Consider the following 17,323-nt stretch of genomic DNA (forward strand, 5'->3'; position numbering starts at 1 on the left):
TCAATCACTGATCCGAGCAGGTTCCCCAGCTTTCTTCCATTATTGATAGTTAATTGTTCCAGCGGGATGCCGTGGGCTTGAATCCAGTAAGTAGCTCTATTTACCTCAATATCATCAATAAAGTGGTATCTCGGCCAATGCCGAACCGAGAAACAGTGACCTTTAACGCTCCAGGGACCTTCCTCAATCAGTTTACGAGCTAACTTTTCAGATCCTACAGTGAGAACAAAAGTGTTCTTCTTGACTCTGATAATTCGGACTTGTCCAAAAGATTTCCAAATACCCATTAGGATGGCCTTGACTCCACCTACTCCTGGTTCTTCATCAGCAATAAGGATACCAAGAAGGTCAATGCCAAACTCCAAATCAACAAAATCAGCACTCTGTTCAAAGTTTACTGACATTGCTTCAATGATTCCATCATCCTCAAAGGGGATATCATACTCCATGTTGTTATTGTTTGTGTTTGCCATACTGAGATAAATAGAAGCTATCTGCTCTAACTAAGGTGAGACACTGCTCACAACAAAACCCACAATGGGGTTGGGGCCCTAACTCGGGAGAGTAGGTAGAAAATTAAAGATGAAGCTTAAATCGCATGCACGAAACAAGAAAGACAGAAAGAATCTGGAAGAAAAAGCAAGCAGAGAAAGCCTAAGGTCAAGATTCGATCCCTTTTGTAGGCTCTTAACCCCAATGACGGAGAAGAGCCAAAGCGCAGGGACCAAAAGCTCCTTTCTTGAAGGACAAGAAGGGCTCAACCTTTATGTTCCTCCATTAACTTTAGTACCAGAGTCATCTAACCTGTCCTTGTGGTGGAGAAAATTTTGATTGAAGCTGGGCCAGTGGTTAGGAAGTCTAGAGAGAAGGAGGACATTCTCTCTCTAAACTGCAAAACCCTTAGACATAATTGTATTTAGTTAAAAGACAGGACTACCAAAGTACCAGTACTCAAAAACACAATTGTATTTTGATTTCTCGAGAAAGAAATTCTGAATTCATTATTTCTATCAAATTTCTTTAGTCTGAAAGATTTGCAAGTGTTTAGGTGTTAAAAGATACAAAGCAAAGTTGTAATAGATATAATTCATAGCTAATGAAGAACAAAAACTTGAAACCAAACAGATCAATTCAAACCTAACAGAGTATAGGTAGACATTAAAAAAAAATGTTGAAGCTCAAAGTGTACAGTATACAAAACTTCAAATTACAAAGAAATCCACATAATTTAATTAGTTCTGCAACAAAACCCTCATAACTACTCTAACATTCATAGACAATGATACAAGACTGATGATGTATATAATCTTGGAAATGAGAACAAGTGAAAAAAGAAAGAAACTTTGGCTTTTAACATTTTAGGAAAAGAGGGAAACATATGCCCCAAAAGCTGCTATATAAGACAGCATCATATATCAAAAGTCATTTTTATAATCAATCTGCCTAAACTACATGCAGCACAACGAAATCACAGGGATCATACCAAAACCAAGGCCATATCAAATTTGAACATGAGAAAATCTGATGCATTAACCAGACCACAACAACACAAACCATGCGACTAGAGAGCAAAAATAGAAAAGTACTGCTATTTCATGGGTAAAAATCACAGAGTACACAAAGTTACATATCCAAACATTATAGTCGAATACAAAGCCAAACAAAAATTTCAGCCTAAAAAAGAAAAAGCCCCAAAAGAAGCCAAGTATTATTTCAACTATCAATACCAAACCAAATATGCAGATCCAGCACATTCACATAAACGTATCAAAAATAGCCAAAATCACTGCAATCAACACTAGCATGTGTATCAAAAATACATTTTTAGCAAGTGATAATTTCCCCCAAGTTCACAGGTTGAGGTCAGCTCGATGTCAGTTCGTCTTCTCTCTTTGTCAGTCCGTTTTCTGTCTTTGACGCCTTTTCATCTTCAGAGTGAGAGAAAAAAAATGAAAGACGTCAAAATCTCACGTCTAGAGGGTGGATTTCTAATAGGGTTTGGTATTTATACCAGGCATCCTAGAATCCTACAAAATCAAGCATCTAATAAAATCTTTCAAAATCGTTGGGCTTTTGAATACCACTGGATTTGAAAGGACTTTTTAAAATCTTAATTGAATACCACAAGATTTTAAAGGACTTTTAAAAATCTTGATTGAATACCACCAGATTTTAAAGGACTCTTAAAATACAAAAAAATCCTATAGACTCCTAATTGAATACAAATTATGACCCCCCTCCGTTATTAGGCACAATTCACGGATACAAATTATGCAATCGTCTGTTTGGCTTCCGTGCAATTTGCTTTTATTTATAAAAGAAAATACTCTGTAATTTGTGGACAGTGCCATAGAAAGTTCACTCTCTCTTGAAAAGTTGCGGACATGGTGTAATGCTCTCGTTGATTAGCAAGGCTCCTTAGTTTCCTGGACCAACTCAGAAGCTAGATCTTACCAGGTATTTCTCTTTCTTTCACTTGTATCCTTACCAATTAGTTATCGAACCAGAGCCTTTATATAAGGACATTTTATTTTGATTGTTCTTTTTTCTTTTTTTCATTGAAATGCATGTACAGAGGTAGAGAAGTTTGAAGTATCAAGGTAGAAATGGTTTCCATGTCAAAGCCTCGAGCAAGAGTGAGAGATAGGATAAGTGCGTTACCAGATGCACTTCTTTCTCACATACTCTCTTTCCTCCCAACACTGTGTGCTGTGAGGACCAGCATATTGTCTGCAAGATGGAGGAACATGTGGACTTCTCTTCCCAATCTAGACTTTGATAACGAAAGAGATTCATTTTTGGGTGTCACGATAGGTCCCTATGGCAAGGATCGTTTTACGACGTTTGTTGAGCGTGTATTTCTATACCGCAATTCATGCGACATTAAAAAGCTTGGTCTTAAAATTCGTTATCCTGTAGATTTTTCTCATATCGATGATTGGATCTGCACAGCCGTTAGGCGTAATATTTTGGAAGTTGATCTTCATGTCTTCTCTGATGAAATTGAAGAAGGAGAGGGTTTTCAGTTCCCTCAGAGCCTTTTTATGTGCAAAACTCTGAAGGTTTTGAAATTGTATTCAAATTCATGGACTATTAAGTATCCTCCTCCTCCGCCAGGGTGTTTTCCAAATCTTAAGTTCCTCCATGTTGAAATTGATTTCCCCGATCCAGACTCACTGAAAAATCTTTTTACTCGCTGCCCTATGCTTGAGGAGTTGTCTATACATGGATTCAGTGATTGTGCTAGGGTTTATGATATCTACGTATGTGCGCCCGAATTGAAGACGTTGAGAATAAAAGTGTCTGATCCTTATAAGAATTGCTATTTTGTCATTAATGCCCCAAAGCTTGAATACATTGATATCAAGTCAGCTGCTCTATCAAATTATTATTTAAAGAATTCAAACGGCCTATTCAATGCCAGTATTGTTTTTGAAGAACATTTTTCTAATTATAAAGATGAATACCAACTGTGCCGTTTAGCTGAGCTGTTGTCACAAAGAACAAATGTCAATCATCTTTCTCTTGAAATCCATGATCATTGTCTTCAGGTAATTCTTCTAACCTTTACTTTTCTTCATTCCTAGTATGTACAGTGGAGAATAAGATAATGGGAAGGACATAAAGGGATAGAGGGGAAAAGGGTCTGAAATATAACTATACATGTGCTCTGTTTATACAATTGATGAAGAGTTGAGGTCCGAGGCATGAATGGAGGAAAGGCACATACATCTCTTGCCTTTTCAATCATTATGTTCTTCGTAGCTTATTTGTTATTCTTAAAATGCTCTCTTTGTTCTTATTACTCTTCATCTTGCAATTTATTTTTACCCCAAGTCTTGTATATATAATAATTGTTTTCTTTTTCTTTTTTCTTTTGAAGGCTTGGTATCATCCTTTTGATTTTGGTAATGTGAACCAAATGAAGCTGGTACTTCATGATTGCTATTACTGGGAAGTACTAGCAGTGCTGCTCACAAAATCACCTAAACTTGTAGATCTTGCCTTGGAACATGTAAGTAATTAAAATGTTTACAGCTCTGTTATGTTCACCAACATGCAGATCCTATAAAGTGAACTCTCATTTCATTTATTCTTTGGTCTTCAGAGAATTAAATCTCATGATGAATATTCATTGCCTCAATGGAAGCAACCAGAGTCTGTTCCTGCTTGTTTGCTGAGAAATCTCTGCACCATTACCATAAAGGGATTCAGGGGTCATCAGGTTGAGATGGATGTAGCACAGTACATGTTAAAGAATGGTCACGTTTTGAATAACATGACAATCTATACAGGCCATCTGTGTAAGAAAGAGAAGGAGTTATACAAGAAATTTTTGATGTTTGAAAGGCGTTCAATGTCTTGTAAAGTTGAATTTATCAAGATGTAATGATTGGTTTGTCAAGCATTTTATGTTGGAACATTGTTTCTAGGTTGTGGAAGGAAGATGAACTTTTTGGTTGAGTAAGCACTCTGTATCTTGAAACCATTATCTTTGATTATTTAGTTGGATTCTATTTTCCCTTAAATGATTGAAATTTCGTTGAGTAAGCACTCTGTATCTTGAAACCATCATCTTTGATTATTTAGTTGGATTCTATTTTCCCAGTTTAATTGCAACCCTGACTCCCTGAGTTTAGTACATGTAATAGTGCTCAACCACTGGAATTTAGTATTTTCTTTTTATTTTTTGAAAGGAGCATTAGAGTTCTTTGATCCTAACAATGTCTTTCAAAACTATTTTTGAGCCATATGGTCTTGATCCTAACAATGTACTGAGAGTCGCACGAGATACGTAATCGGGCCTGGGCTTTTGTATTGTTTGGTAATTGTATATCCAACCCTAAACGGGGAGTTTAAGTCCACACTCACATAGGCAAAAACCAAAAACTATATATATAGTTCAGACTTCAAGGTTTTTGAGAGGGTGAAAACGCTGCTGTGCTCTTGTTACGGTTATCAGGTATTTTTCCTCTTGTTTTAAAGACATCCTTAGTTTGTTACCATCTGTTTGGCTACTGAGAAAATTAAAATAAGGAATTCAAAGTTCAGGTCTTTGGCTCTGCGTTCTCTTCAACAGAGAAGATATATATCTTCACTTTTATTTCTATAATTCTATCTCTGTAGTGAATATGGTGAACCCTAAAAACTCCGTTTTAAAGTTGTCAGATTCGTTGTGTAAGTATCCTGCGAAAACTTTTCGGTAAAGTATAATCTGTTGGATAGAAATCCGCCAGAGGCAAATTGACATTCCAGGACTAACCTGATTCTGATGTATATGGCTTTAGTTTCATGTGTGACCAAAAAGAGTGAGAGTAAGTAAAGAATTTCAACTTTTTATCTTTGTTTTTTGTTTTTCATGAGACATAGAGGTCTATAAAGTTTCATGTGGACTTTGATTCAGTTTCTAATTAACTAAGTACGAAATAAATGAATGGTGTTGAATTTTTGAATCAGGGTTTCAATGTCAAAGAGTCAAGCAAGAGTTAAAGATAGGATTAGTGCATTACCTGACGAAATTCTTTGTAAAATACTTTCTTGCCTTGAACTACAATGTGCTGTGAGGACCACCGTTTTGTCTCCGAGATGGAAGAATTTATGGACTTCTCTTCCCAACCTATGGTTCTGCAATGAAGATTTTAGTGATGATGATGCTTTTATGACGTTTGTGGATCGTGTTCTTTTCTTTCGTGACTCGTCAGACATCAAAAAATTCTATCTTGACCTCGAGGAACCAAAGGATGATTTCTCTCGTATTGAAAGTTGGATTTGTACCGCCATTAGGCGGAATGTTGTTGAACTTAATCTTTGTGTCAACTTATATCCGGACAAGACTTTTGAATTGCCTCGAAGCCTTTTCACTTGCAAAACACTAGAGGTGTTGTACCTGACGTCAAATTTTATTGCCAATCCTCCAAAATCTGGGTGTTTCCCGAATCTCAAGTTCCTCGATGTTCTGGTTCATTTTCCTAACCATAATAACTCGTCATTCGGACAGATTTTCTCTAATTGCCCTGTGCTTGAGGATTTGAGAATTTATGGGCCTCTTGGGGCGTATGATGAAGTTTTGGATTTCAACATCTCTGCACCTGAACTGAAGATATTAACAATAGGATTGTACATTGACGATTTTGAGGATGAAGAGTATAATTTTCATATTAATGCTCCAAAACTTGAAGTCTTGAACCTCCCTGAGGGTGATTCGTCAGTGTTTTCATTTGAGATCAGTGCAAAGTCCCTTGTCAAAGCCAATATCAATCTTTCTAGCTGTCGTGTACATTTTGACAGTACAAATGGACTTCTGGAAGCCATCTCCAATGTCAAACAGCTGTCTCTTTCAAATCATTATTTGGAGGTAAGTTGTCTGTAACTTACTCTTTTACAGTATATTTCTTAGAGAGGATTTTTAATTGAAGAAGGGATGGAAAGATAGGCGCGCGATCTCCTGTTTAGTAAATTCTTCCCTGCACAGCTTCTAATACACTGAGTTTGAGTAACAATTTTGTGAGATATACCACATATCTACATACATACATACATGTCGGTTCATTTTCATCATAGCTACTGTAGTCCAAGTGCAGAGAATTAAAACTTTTTGTTTGGCAGTGACTCTATTGAATAAGTGGGGAGGGTGAATCATGCATGTAGGTCCAGAATTTTAAATCCCTTTGATGTTGGACAGATTGAAATCATAGAAGTCAAACGTAAGAAAATCCTTATCTGCCATTCCCCTTTTATATGCAAAACCGGTATTGAGGGAGTTGTGCAACACATTCCCTTCGTACCTCCACTATTCATTCTTCCTTCTTGCCAATGGTTCTTATTTTTCTTTCTTTTATCATAAACAGTGATTGAATTTCTTGTTTCTTTTTCGTCTTGGTGTTCCACAGTTTGTAGTAGAATTATGCATGAACAATTGTCAGTGTCTTCATGATTTTCTACTTAATTAATCATTCTTTTCATGAAGGGTGGTGTACCTGCTTTTGATAATCTGAACCATTTGGAACTGTCTCTTTGTGGTTTCACCTGCTGGAGATATCTAATAGAGTTTCTCAAGAGATCACGGAATCTAGAATATCTTGATATCCATGTAAGGTTTATTACTTTATTTTCACTTCTTATTACCAGCATGCAGCTTTTGAGGATTTTCATATATTTTTTAATTTTTACCAATTGTCAGCATTGCAAAGGTGAGCATGTGGACTTTACTCCTCCAGCGTTTGTGCCTGTTTGTATGTTGTCACATCTCAAGACTATCACAATAGCAAGCTTTGAGGGAAGGCAGGATGAAATGAGAGTTGCTCAGTATTTGCTAAAGTACAGTGAAGTTTTGAATAAGATGACTATTTTTACCATTTTAGGTCTTCCAAGAGCAGAAGAGGAGGCACTGTACAAAGAATTTTTGATGTTCGAACGGGGTTCAAAGACTTGTCAAGTTGAAATATATAACTAGTTTATATATCACCTTAACTAGGATGCCCTTCTTTGGTTTTACCAGGATTTTATGTTCAACTGTAATTCAAGATTTTGGAAGGATTTTTCTTGAAAAGTTGTGAAAACATCCTCTTTGGGGATAAAAAGTTGAGTCCATCTTGTAAGTACAAGATTTTGTACATGTTATTTGTTGGCATTCCCATACAAAGCTAGTGAAGTATATCATGACAATTCATCACTGAAGAAGCTGGAAAAGGGCCTAATACTGATCTCAAATACGTTACAGGTAAATGCATCTCATGAGTCAGCATATGCATTGGGATTGCAACCTGTGTTACAATCCTTGAGTCAGTCCTAGGTTTTAGGAAGTTTGTTTTTGGAAAGTATCTTTCTATTCTTAAATTTTATTATGCAAAGATATTTTTCACCAGTTAAAATCGTCTCATTGAAGACCTAATTGATTTAGGTATGTTTATTTTAATTGGCAATCTTTTGTTAAAAAGATTTTTCCTAATAGGAATCAATTAGGGTTAGACGCATTGATTGTGCACGATTGTTTTTCCTCCATATAATTCTGAAAATGTGGTCTAGGTTTAGAGAGCTTTTAGTTTGCATATCATATCAATTTGCATGTGATTGATGCATATATTGTGGGTCTAAACTCTCCAATTCAAATAGTGTTTAAGGAAAGGAGTTTAGGAAATCTTATCTGCATTTAGAATTATTTTTTTTGAATACATATCAGATAAAAGATTGTGATTACATATTGTTTTGAAAAACTTTTCCATGTTTATATCAATCGGTGTTTAATGTGATTGGAAAGAGGGGGAGTCTTTATCCTCTATAAAAGGTTTTGAAAACTGCTTTACGATGTAGAGTTTTCTGATTGAGAATTTTAATTGTGCTGCATAGTCTGCACTACTTGTTTTACAAAACTCTCATTGTTTGTTTGATTGATTGATCATACTGCTTGTTCACTGCATTCATCACTTGCATATGTGATTGAGATCAGTGAGGCTTCAAGGCAAGACTGAATCTGAAAGCGTGTCCAGATTTCTTCATCCATACAGATTGCTTCATAGTTGTTTAGAATAGGTCTTTTACAGTTGTGAGCAAGTTAGCATTGTTGCTAGTCAATGTGGTTGAGTTGAATACCACTACTTGTGATCTGTAACAACCTTGATTCATATTGGATTTAATTCTCGTGTTGGTTACGTTAAAAGCCACGCAATGAAGTTTCCTCAGTGGAGAGGTTTACACTGCGTCAGCAATTCTTGTGTTCTTTTATTTGTGTTGTTGCTTGTTTGAATAACTGTCATTACTCAAACTCTATCAATTTTGTTCCATCCGGTAATTACACATCTGCTGCTCTTTGGTTCTGGTAGAATATTTTCTTTTGCATTAAGCTTCCTAACTTTTGGGGATGACATACATATATATCTCTATCTCTGGCAGTTGAGCGTCGTTCATGAATCTTATACTACTGTATTCATACAGGTTCCTCTTTGTTCTGTATATGTCACCCTAAGTTTTTGCTGCTTAGCTTCCTTAGTGATTTTGCTAATTAGCTCGCGGTCCAACATTACAAGTTTGAGCTTTTTTTGTAGCCTGGTTTTGGTTTCTTATTATTATTTGTTGGTCTTTTCACCAATGCAGTAGAACAAGATGATGTTCTTTCATCCTGAGTTCACGGATACTTTTTATGTATCTCTATTTGTCCTAAACCCACCAAGACTTTCAAGCTTTTGAATTCTAATCTAACTGATCCAATTTCAATCGCATTATGTTTGATCAGTACTTTATCTCTAGTCAAGGCTTGTTGTCTGCCACGTTTTGATAACTTGAAGCAATTGAAGTCGTTTTTTTACGTAGGCTTTTGCTTTCTTATTGTTCGCTCTCTTCTCCCAGTGTAGTTCTCGCCCTTGTGGCTTTGTGCAATGAGGGGATTCAACACCTGTTTTTGAAGTTTTCGAGGAGAGGGCACTTGGAGAGAAGATTTCCCAAGGCTGTACTACTAAATCGAAAGTCACCCTTGCACAGCATGCAATATTCTCTAGATCATTCCAATTTTATCGGATGACCCTGAATGGACCCCAAGGTTGTATTATTATTATCGGGCAAATGAAGTTGAACAAATAGGACATTAGTATATATAGATGTGGGAAGTAAAAAAAAGTGGTCCCCGACCCAAAACGACGGCTAAATGTGCATCTAAGTTTGAAACCTTAACAAAAAGTAATTCAGTCACTATTATTATAGATATATTATTGCTGGTACTAGTTGGGTGCCCTTTCAAGACCTCTTCAAATGGACTCATTGATGGGAATGATATATCAGAGATACTAAAGTGTTTGGACTGTGGAACTTTTTGAGCATGTTTTTTTGTTCGTTGGAGTTCAACTGATGAAGAATTTAATAAGAGATGGATGCTCAGTGTGAGTTATAATGTTATATAGTGTATTTTGTTGAGTAGAAAGTACATTGATAGAGAAAGCGAGAACCTTATTTTCACTTCTTCTTCGCAATTATATGTAGGGCTGGCATTTTGGGCCGAATGGGCTGAAACGGCCGAGTTTCGAACCGATCCGAACTGAGTTGGCCAAAAATCTCGGCTTATCGACAATTCGGCTCGATTGAGACCGATAGCTCGTCTTCGGCTCGGCTACAGTATGAGATATTGCATACCGTTGGTATACCGTACCAACCGTATACAATACCTCATACCGAATAATTATACAAATTACAAAATGTATAAAACCTTGACAGAGGTAAGATTCGAACCGCCCACCTCTTTCACAGCAGCTCAACTCCCCATCACTAGAGCATGAGCTGCTCTCAATATAATGTGTACAAACTTTATATTTGTACGTTCTTTGGTAATAGATTAAAGAAAACAGAATCTTTTCCCCCTCTCTCTCTCTCCTGGGCTTCGACCTTTCTTCTTCTTCTCCTTCTGCGTTTAGGTCTGCTGCATCTAATCTTCCTCTCATCTTTTTTTCTTTTTTCTTCCTCCCAGTCCCCATGAAATCAACACAGATCAACATCAGATCATCTAGTTACAATAAATTCCATCATCAGATCAACATCAGATCTTCTAATTACAACATATTCCATTATCGAATCAACATTATCAGATCATCTTCATCTCCAACATCAGTGAATCTCTCCGAGCAAATCCACCCAAAACCGAACAATACCAACCAAAAATTCGGCTTGCCGATAGTCGGTATACTGACTATATCGGATCGGTGGTGGTTTGAAAATCCTGATACTGACGGAGGTCCGTTCGGCAGCGGTTTGGGCAAAACTGGGTCGGTTTAGTATCAAATCCACCCCTAGTTATATGTACATATTACCTCTAGAAAATGTATTCAAGAAGCGCATATTTTAGGTAGCATTGCGCTTTTGTTTCTTGCATTTCAAGTTAGGGTAGAGGAAGAACCACAATGGTTTTTCTCACGTACTTATATCTGTTGTAACTATCTCAATTATATAATGCAATTTTCTTCTTTTCTAAAAGAAAAAGATTAGCAATTCAGATGAAATTTTTTAGAACTGATCTACTCATACATACATAAATATATAAACGTTGATTTGTCGTAACGTAATCGAAAAATGGGTCTCATGTTTAGTAGTCTAGGAAGTAGGCCTCATCAACTGGCCGGTCCGGCCCATTTATAGCGGGCTTGGGCCGGGTCTTACTATATTTTTAAATAATGGCAGGCCGGGCCGGGCCGGGCTTTTTTGTAAATCGAAGGATCCAAGCGCGTCCATATAAAGCGGGCCTTGCGGGCTTTTTCGGGACGAGCCTTGTGGGCTTTATTTATAATAAATATTTAAAGACACTAATTTTTTTATAAATCTATTTTTATATATCATACATTCCAAAGAGCAACCTCTATCAATTCAAAGAAAATGGGAAAACCGACCGTTAGATGTGATTATTACAATAAATTATGCGTGTGGTTAAAAATTTAGTCAATTTCACCATAGTTTCGAACCCGATCGGATTGGTCAACCGTAGTCATTTATATGTTTTCTTGGTTGACCGATGACTTAACGACCGTGAAACGTGCTTATTTTTTTACATCACGTTTGTAAATATTTCATTGATGGATGTGCATGGACATAAGATAAAAATTTCAATTTTAATTACAAATATGTTGGTCTATACCAATTTGCCTCCTAAAGTTTTGTAACTTATACATTACATTTAAATTGTTGAGGTTCATTTTAAAGCTAACATGAAGTGAAAAATGAATTTGGAGAAATCAACCGCTCGATGGAGAGATTTTAATGTTTTATGGTGGTTGTAAAAATTTTAGCCAATTTGGTTCTAGTTTCGAATTCGATCTATTAGGTCAAACTTAGTTACTCTTATAAACCTATATTTATATATCATACACTCTAAAGAGTAACCTCTATCAATTCAAATAAAATGGGAAAACCGACCGTTGGATGTGATTATTACAATAAATTATGCGTGTGGTTAAAAATTTAGTCAATTTCACCATAGTTTCGAACCCAATCGGATTGGTCAACTGTAGTCATTTATATGTTTTCTTGGTTGACTGATGACTTAACGACCGCGAAACGTGTTTATTTTTTTACATCACGTTTGTAAATATTTTATCGATGGATGTGCGTAGACATAAGATAAAAATTTCAATTTTAATTACAAATATGTTGGCCTATACCAATTTGCCTCCTAAAGTTGTATAACTTATACATTGCATTTAAATTGTTGAGGTTCATTCTAAAAATTCCATCGATGGAAAATGAATTCGGAGAAACCAACCGCTTGATGGAGAGATTGTAATGTTTTATGGTGGTTGTAGAAAATCCAGCCAATTTGGTTCTCGTTTCGAATTCGATCAGCTAGGTCAAACTTAGTTACTCTTATAAACCTATATTTATATATCATACACTCCAAAGGGCAACCTCTATCAATTCAAATAAAATGGAAAAACCGACCGTTGGATGAGATTATTATAATAAATTATCAGTGTGGTAAAAAATTTAGCTAATTTCACCATATTTTCGAATCCGATCGAATCGGTCAACCGTAGTCATGACATGTAGAATATATATGCACATATTCTATATAGAAGTATGAGAACGTCCAATTTCACCATAAGCCAAATTACAACAACTTCACACTCACACAAAGAGACACACACACACACACATAAAATGATGATGTGGCACACTGAAGGTTTCCAAATATATGTGATGGGCCTTCTAGACATAAACTTGTAAAAGATGTGGCAGATTCCCGTCCAAGCAGAACTGCCTTCACTTAAATTGTCATAACTCCTTCTAAAAAAGTCGGAATCGCAAACCGTAAAATTATTCAGAAACTAGACACATGGGGCTTTCCGTGCATATAGGGTACAACTCCTAATTCCATTCGAGCAGTTCCCAGTAATTCAGCGAAGTTAGGTATTCTGCACAACAGTTTGTGTTATTTATATAATATTTTTTGTTTGCGGGTTTTTAAGGGCCGGGCCGGGTTTTTGCGGACTTTTGATGGGCCGAGGCAGGCTTTTGGCCCTCAGGGCCGGCGGGCCTCCATCGGCCCACTTGATCCGCGGGCTTTTTGATGAGGGCTACTAGGAAGTACCCATTTTAATGATCCTCATTACTTCGTTAGGAGCTCTCTCAAATTACCGATTCCATCCTTGTTCTTTTCCAAAAATTACATTGGACCAGTTAACTTATGTTTTTATCTTCATCGGGGCGAGGGAGACAGCATCCTCCTCCTCTCTTCGCCGTCATTCATCCTCATCGGAACAAATGGGGAGAGAGGGCTTTCTACTTCTCCTCCTTCTATCTCTGAAGAGTATCATCAGAAACTCGAGAGAGGACCTCTATTTCTGATTGTCTTCGCCTCCTTCCCTCTTTACTATCATTGAACGGTTCAGGCATCAATCATCCTCATCATACAGTTGATAGAGCAGCGTCGTCTCCAGATTTTGAAAGGTAAAACCTCAATCTGTTTGCTTACCGAAAAGAGTGAGAGTCAGTAAAGAATTCAACTTTTTTTTCTTTGTTTTGTATGTTTCATTTCAAGTGGGACTTTGATTCAGTTTCTGTGTAACTAAGTCAGATATAAATGAATGGTTTTGTATTTTGGATCAGGGTTTCAATGTCAAAGAGTCAAGTAAGAGTTAAAGAGATTAAAAGAAGGAATTCAAAATTCAAAGTTCAAGTCTTTGGTTCTGTGTTCTCTTCTACAGAAAAATGTATATCTTCACTTTTATTTCTATGTCTGTAGTGAATATGGTGAACCCTTAAAAACTCTGTTTAACGTTTTCAGCTTGGTTGTGTAAGTTTCCTGCGAAAACTTTTCTGGAAAGTATAATCTGTTACATAGAAATCCGCCAAGGCAAATTGGCATTCATATAGCTTTAGTTTCATGCATGTGTAACCAAAAGGAGTGAGAGTCAGTCAAGAATTTCAACCTTTTTATCTTTGTTTTTACGTTTTTCATGAGACAGAGGTTTATAAAGTTTCATGTGGACTTTGATTCAGTTTCTATGTAACTAAGTACCAACTAAAGGAATGGTGTTGTATTTTTGAATCAGGGTTTCAATGTCAAAGAGTAAAGCAAGAGTTAAAGATAGGATTAGTGCATTACCTGATGAAGTTCTTTGTAAAGTTCTTTCCTGCCTTGATATACGATATGCTGTGAGGACCACTGTTTTGTCCCCGAGATGGAACAACCTATGGACCTCTCTTCCCAACTTATGCTTTTGCAATGATTATTTCATTGATGATGATGCTTTCATGACGTTTGTGGATCGTGTTCTTTTCTTTCGCGACTCCTCAGACATCAAAAAACTCTTTCTTGACTTCGACGAACCCAAGGAGGAAGATTTCTCTCGTATTGAAAGTTGGATATGTACTGCCATTAGGCGGAATGTTGTTGAACTTGATCTTTCTGTCAATTTATATCCAGACTATAAGACTTTCGAATTGCCTCGAAGCCTTTTCACTTGCAAAACACTAGAGGTGTTGAGCCTGAAGTCAAATTTTATTGCCAATCCTCCAAAATCTGGGTGCTTCCCAAGTCTCAAGGTACTTGACGTTCTAGTTCGTTATCCTGACCATGATAACTCGTCATTAGGACAGATTTTCGCTAACTGCCCTGTGCTCGAGGATTTGAGAATTGAAGGACCTCTTGGGGAGGGTCATGATGTTTTGAATTTCAAAATCTCTGCACCTGAACTGAAGAGATTAACAGTAGGATTGGACATTGACAGTTTTGATGATGAGAAGTACAATTTTTATATTAATGCTGCAAAACTTGAAGTCTTTAACCTCTCTGCGGGTGATTCGTCAGTGTTTTCATTTGAGATCAATGCAAAGTCCCTCTTCAAAGCCAATATCAATCTTTCTAGCTGTTGTGTACATTTTGACAGTACAAATGGACTTCTGGAAGCCATCTCCGATGTCAAACAGTTGTCTCTTTCAACTCGTAATTTGGAGGTAAGTATGTCTGTAACTTACTCTTTTACACTATATTTGTAATTTGTTAGAGAGGATTATAGAAACTACTAATTCAAGAATAGATTGAAAGATAGGCGTGCGATATCCTGTTTGGTAGATTCTTCCTTGCACAGCCTCTAATACACCGAGTTTCAGTAACAATTTTGTGAGATATACCACATATCTACATACATACATGTCGGTTCATTTTTTCATCATAGCTAGTGTAGTGTGTGACTAGTGCAGGGAATTATAACTTTCTGTTTGGCACTTGGCAGTGATTCTATTGAATAACTGTGAAGGGTGAAGCATGCATGTAGGTCCAAAGATTTAAATCCCTTTGATGTTGGACAAGTTGAAGTAATAGAAGTTAAACGATACATCGATTGTTCTTTTTTCATACCTCCACTTTTCATTCTTCTTTCTTGTCAATGGTTCTTATTTTTCTTTCTTTTTACCATAAGTACTGATTGAATTTCTTGTTTCTTTTTCATCTTGGGTGTTTCACAGTTTGCAGTAGAATTATGCATGAACAATTATCAGTGTCTTCACTATTTAATCAATACTTCTTTTGATGAAGGGTGGTGTACCTGCTTTTGATAATCTGAACCATTTGGAACTGACTCTTGGTGGTTCTACCTGTTGGCGATATCTAATAGAGTTTCTCAAGAGATCACAGAATCTAGAATATCTTGTTATCAAACATGTAAGGTGTATTTTCACTTCTTATTACCGGCATGCAGCTTTTGAGGATTTTCATTTATTTTTTTTATTAATTGTCAGGATTGCGGATTCAAGCATGAGGACTTTACTCCTCCAGAGTTTGTGCCTGTTTGTATGTTGTCACATCTCAAGACTATTACCATAGCAAGCTTCAAGGGAAGTCAGGATAATATGAGAGTAGCTCAGTATTTGCTAAAGTACAGTGAAGTTTTGAATAAGATGATTTTTACCATTTCAGAAGGTCTTCCGAGTGCAGAAGAGAAGGCATTGTACAAAGAATTTTTAATGTTCGAACGGGGTTCAAAGACTTGTCAAGTTGAAATATATAACTAGGATGCCCTTCTTGGTTTTAACAGGATTCTATGTTCAACTGTAATTCAAGATTTTGGAAGGATTTTTCTCGAAAAGTTGTACAAAATATCCTCTTTGGGGATAAAAGTTGAGTCCATCTGCAGTTCTTTGTTTCTGTTAGAATATTTTCTTTTGCATTAAGCTTCTTAAAGTTTGGCCTTTTGGGGATGACACACATATATCTCTGCCAGTTGACAGTCGTTAATGAATCCTTATGCTACTGTATTCATGTTTTTGTTCCTCGTTGTTCTGTATTTGTCACCCTAAGTTTTTGCTGCTTAGCTTCCGTAGTGATTTTGCTAATTAGCTCGCGGTCCAACATTACTAGTTTGAGCTCTTTTTGTAGCCTGGTTTTGGTTTCTTATTATTATTTGTTGGTATTTTCACCAATGCAGTAGAAGAAAGATAAATCTTCTTTCATCCTTAGTGCACAGTGATACTTCCTATGTACCTTTATTTGTCCTAAAGTCACCAAGTCTTTCAAGCTTAACTGATCCAATTTCAATCGCATTATGTTTGATCAAGGCTTGTTGTCTGCCACATTTTGATAACTTGAAGCAATTGAAGGTGCTTCTTTATGATTGAAGAAATGAGAGGATTCAACACATCTGTTTAACTTCTATAGTTAAGTCTTCGAGTAGAGGGCACTTGAAGAGAAGCTTCTTTAGGGAATGCTAATTAAATTCAGTAATTTCTTCTCAGTATTTCCTCTGCTTGAAGAGACATAAAAGTTCATGATTTCATTTTTTTTTCTTTTTACCCACTAAATCAGAATGTAAACTGAATAAATGGTTCCTCAAGCTGCTAAGCTGAGATTTTAATACACTCAACAATTGTCCGTTTGGCTTCTGTGTAGTCTCTGCTTTTAGTTTTAAAGTAAATACTCTGTTCAAATTCTCAAAGAGTGCCCTAGAGTCCTAGAAGGTCACTCACTCTTCAGGATAGAGTTGCTGAGATGATTTAGTGCTCTTGTTAATTAGGAATGCTCCTTCCGATTAGAGCTTTTGCAGAAATAACTGAAATGAAAGCGCATACACATGGTTAAATTTGGCTTATTTTAATCATAAATGGTAACCCAGAATTATAGAGGCTTGGAAAGGTCCAATTTTGGTCATAAATGGCATTTAGTAAACAACTAATTAATAATCAGCTGAACAGACCCCTAAGCTTGACTCATATTAGGTTCATTGTATGGTTTCAGCTAGAGCATCCCTTCATTATTAGCTAGGCACAATTCACAGATACAAACTAATTATGCAATCGTCTGTTTGGCTTCCGTGCAATTTGCTTTTATTTATAAAAGAAAATACTCTTGTGTAACTTG

General features: G+C 36.4%; 3 protein-coding genes across 3 annotated transcripts; all 3 read left to right on the plus strand.

Annotated features, from left to right (window-relative positions):
* The first annotated feature begins 2,606 nt into the window (after positions 1-2,606).
* On the plus strand, positions 2,607-4,477 carry LOC133731036 (F-box/LRR-repeat protein At3g26922-like). The gene is made up of 3 exons (XM_062158513.1): positions 2,607-3,551; positions 3,884-4,015; positions 4,109-4,477. The coding sequence occupies exons 1-3, from the start codon at positions 2,607-2,609 to the stop codon at positions 4,388-4,390; spliced, it is 1,359 nt and encodes a 452-aa protein (XP_062014497.1). The 3' UTR covers positions 4,391-4,477.
* A 987-nt stretch (positions 4,478-5,464) lies between these two features.
* LOC133731037 (FBD-associated F-box protein At4g10400-like) lies at positions 5,465-7,605 on the plus strand. Its single transcript, XM_062158514.1, has 3 exons — positions 5,465-6,355; positions 6,968-7,090; positions 7,181-7,605. The coding sequence occupies exons 1-3, from the start codon at positions 5,465-5,467 to the stop codon at positions 7,451-7,453; spliced, it is 1,287 nt and encodes a 428-aa protein (XP_062014498.1). The 3' UTR covers positions 7,454-7,605.
* Positions 7,606-13,122: 5,517 nt separating this feature from the next.
* LOC133732254 (FBD-associated F-box protein At4g10400-like) lies at positions 13,123-16,096 on the plus strand. Its single transcript, XM_062159752.1, has 4 exons — positions 13,123-13,416; positions 14,022-14,925; positions 15,506-15,631; positions 15,709-16,096. The coding sequence occupies exons 2-4, from the start codon at positions 14,029-14,031 to the stop codon at positions 15,979-15,981; spliced, it is 1,296 nt and encodes a 431-aa protein (XP_062015736.1). The 5' UTR covers positions 13,123-13,416; positions 14,022-14,028; the 3' UTR covers positions 15,982-16,096.
* Positions 16,097-17,323: the final 1,227 nt, after the last annotated feature.

The sequence above is a fragment of the Rosa rugosa genome, chromosome 2 (assembly GCF_958449725.1).
Source record: "Rosa rugosa chromosome 2, drRosRugo1.1, whole genome shotgun sequence".
Taxonomy (NCBI): domain Eukaryota; kingdom Viridiplantae; phylum Streptophyta; class Magnoliopsida; order Rosales; family Rosaceae; genus Rosa; species Rosa rugosa.

Bases quoted from the DNA above. Each gene is read 5' to 3' on its own strand.
- LOC133732254 (XM_062159752.1), top strand. From the start codon at position 14,029: ATGTCAAAGAGTAAAGCAAGAGTTAAAGATAGGATTAGTGCATTACCT. The intron at 14,926-15,505 runs GTAAGTATGTCT...CTTTTGATGAAG, and splicing joins TTTCAACTCGTAATTTGGAG to GGTGGTGTACCTGCTTTTGA. The intron at 15,632-15,708 runs GTAAGGTGTATT...ATTAATTGTCAG, and splicing joins AATATCTTGTTATCAAACAT to GATTGCGGATTCAAGCATGA.
- LOC133731036 (XM_062158513.1), top strand. From the start codon at position 2,607: ATGGTTTCCATGTCAAAGCCTCGAGCAAGAGTGAGAGATAGGATAAGT. The intron at 3,552-3,883 runs GTAATTCTTCTA...TTTCTTTTGAAG, and splicing joins TCCATGATCATTGTCTTCAG to GCTTGGTATCATCCTTTTGA. The intron at 4,016-4,108 runs GTAAGTAATTAA...TTTGGTCTTCAG, and splicing joins TAGATCTTGCCTTGGAACAT to AGAATTAAATCTCATGATGA.
- LOC133731037 (XM_062158514.1), top strand. From the start codon at position 5,465: ATGTCAAAGAGTCAAGCAAGAGTTAAAGATAGGATTAGTGCATTACCT. The intron at 6,356-6,967 runs GTAAGTTGTCTG...CTTTTCATGAAG, and splicing joins TTTCAAATCATTATTTGGAG to GGTGGTGTACCTGCTTTTGA. The intron at 7,091-7,180 runs GTAAGGTTTATT...ACCAATTGTCAG, and splicing joins TAGAATATCTTGATATCCAT to CATTGCAAAGGTGAGCATGT.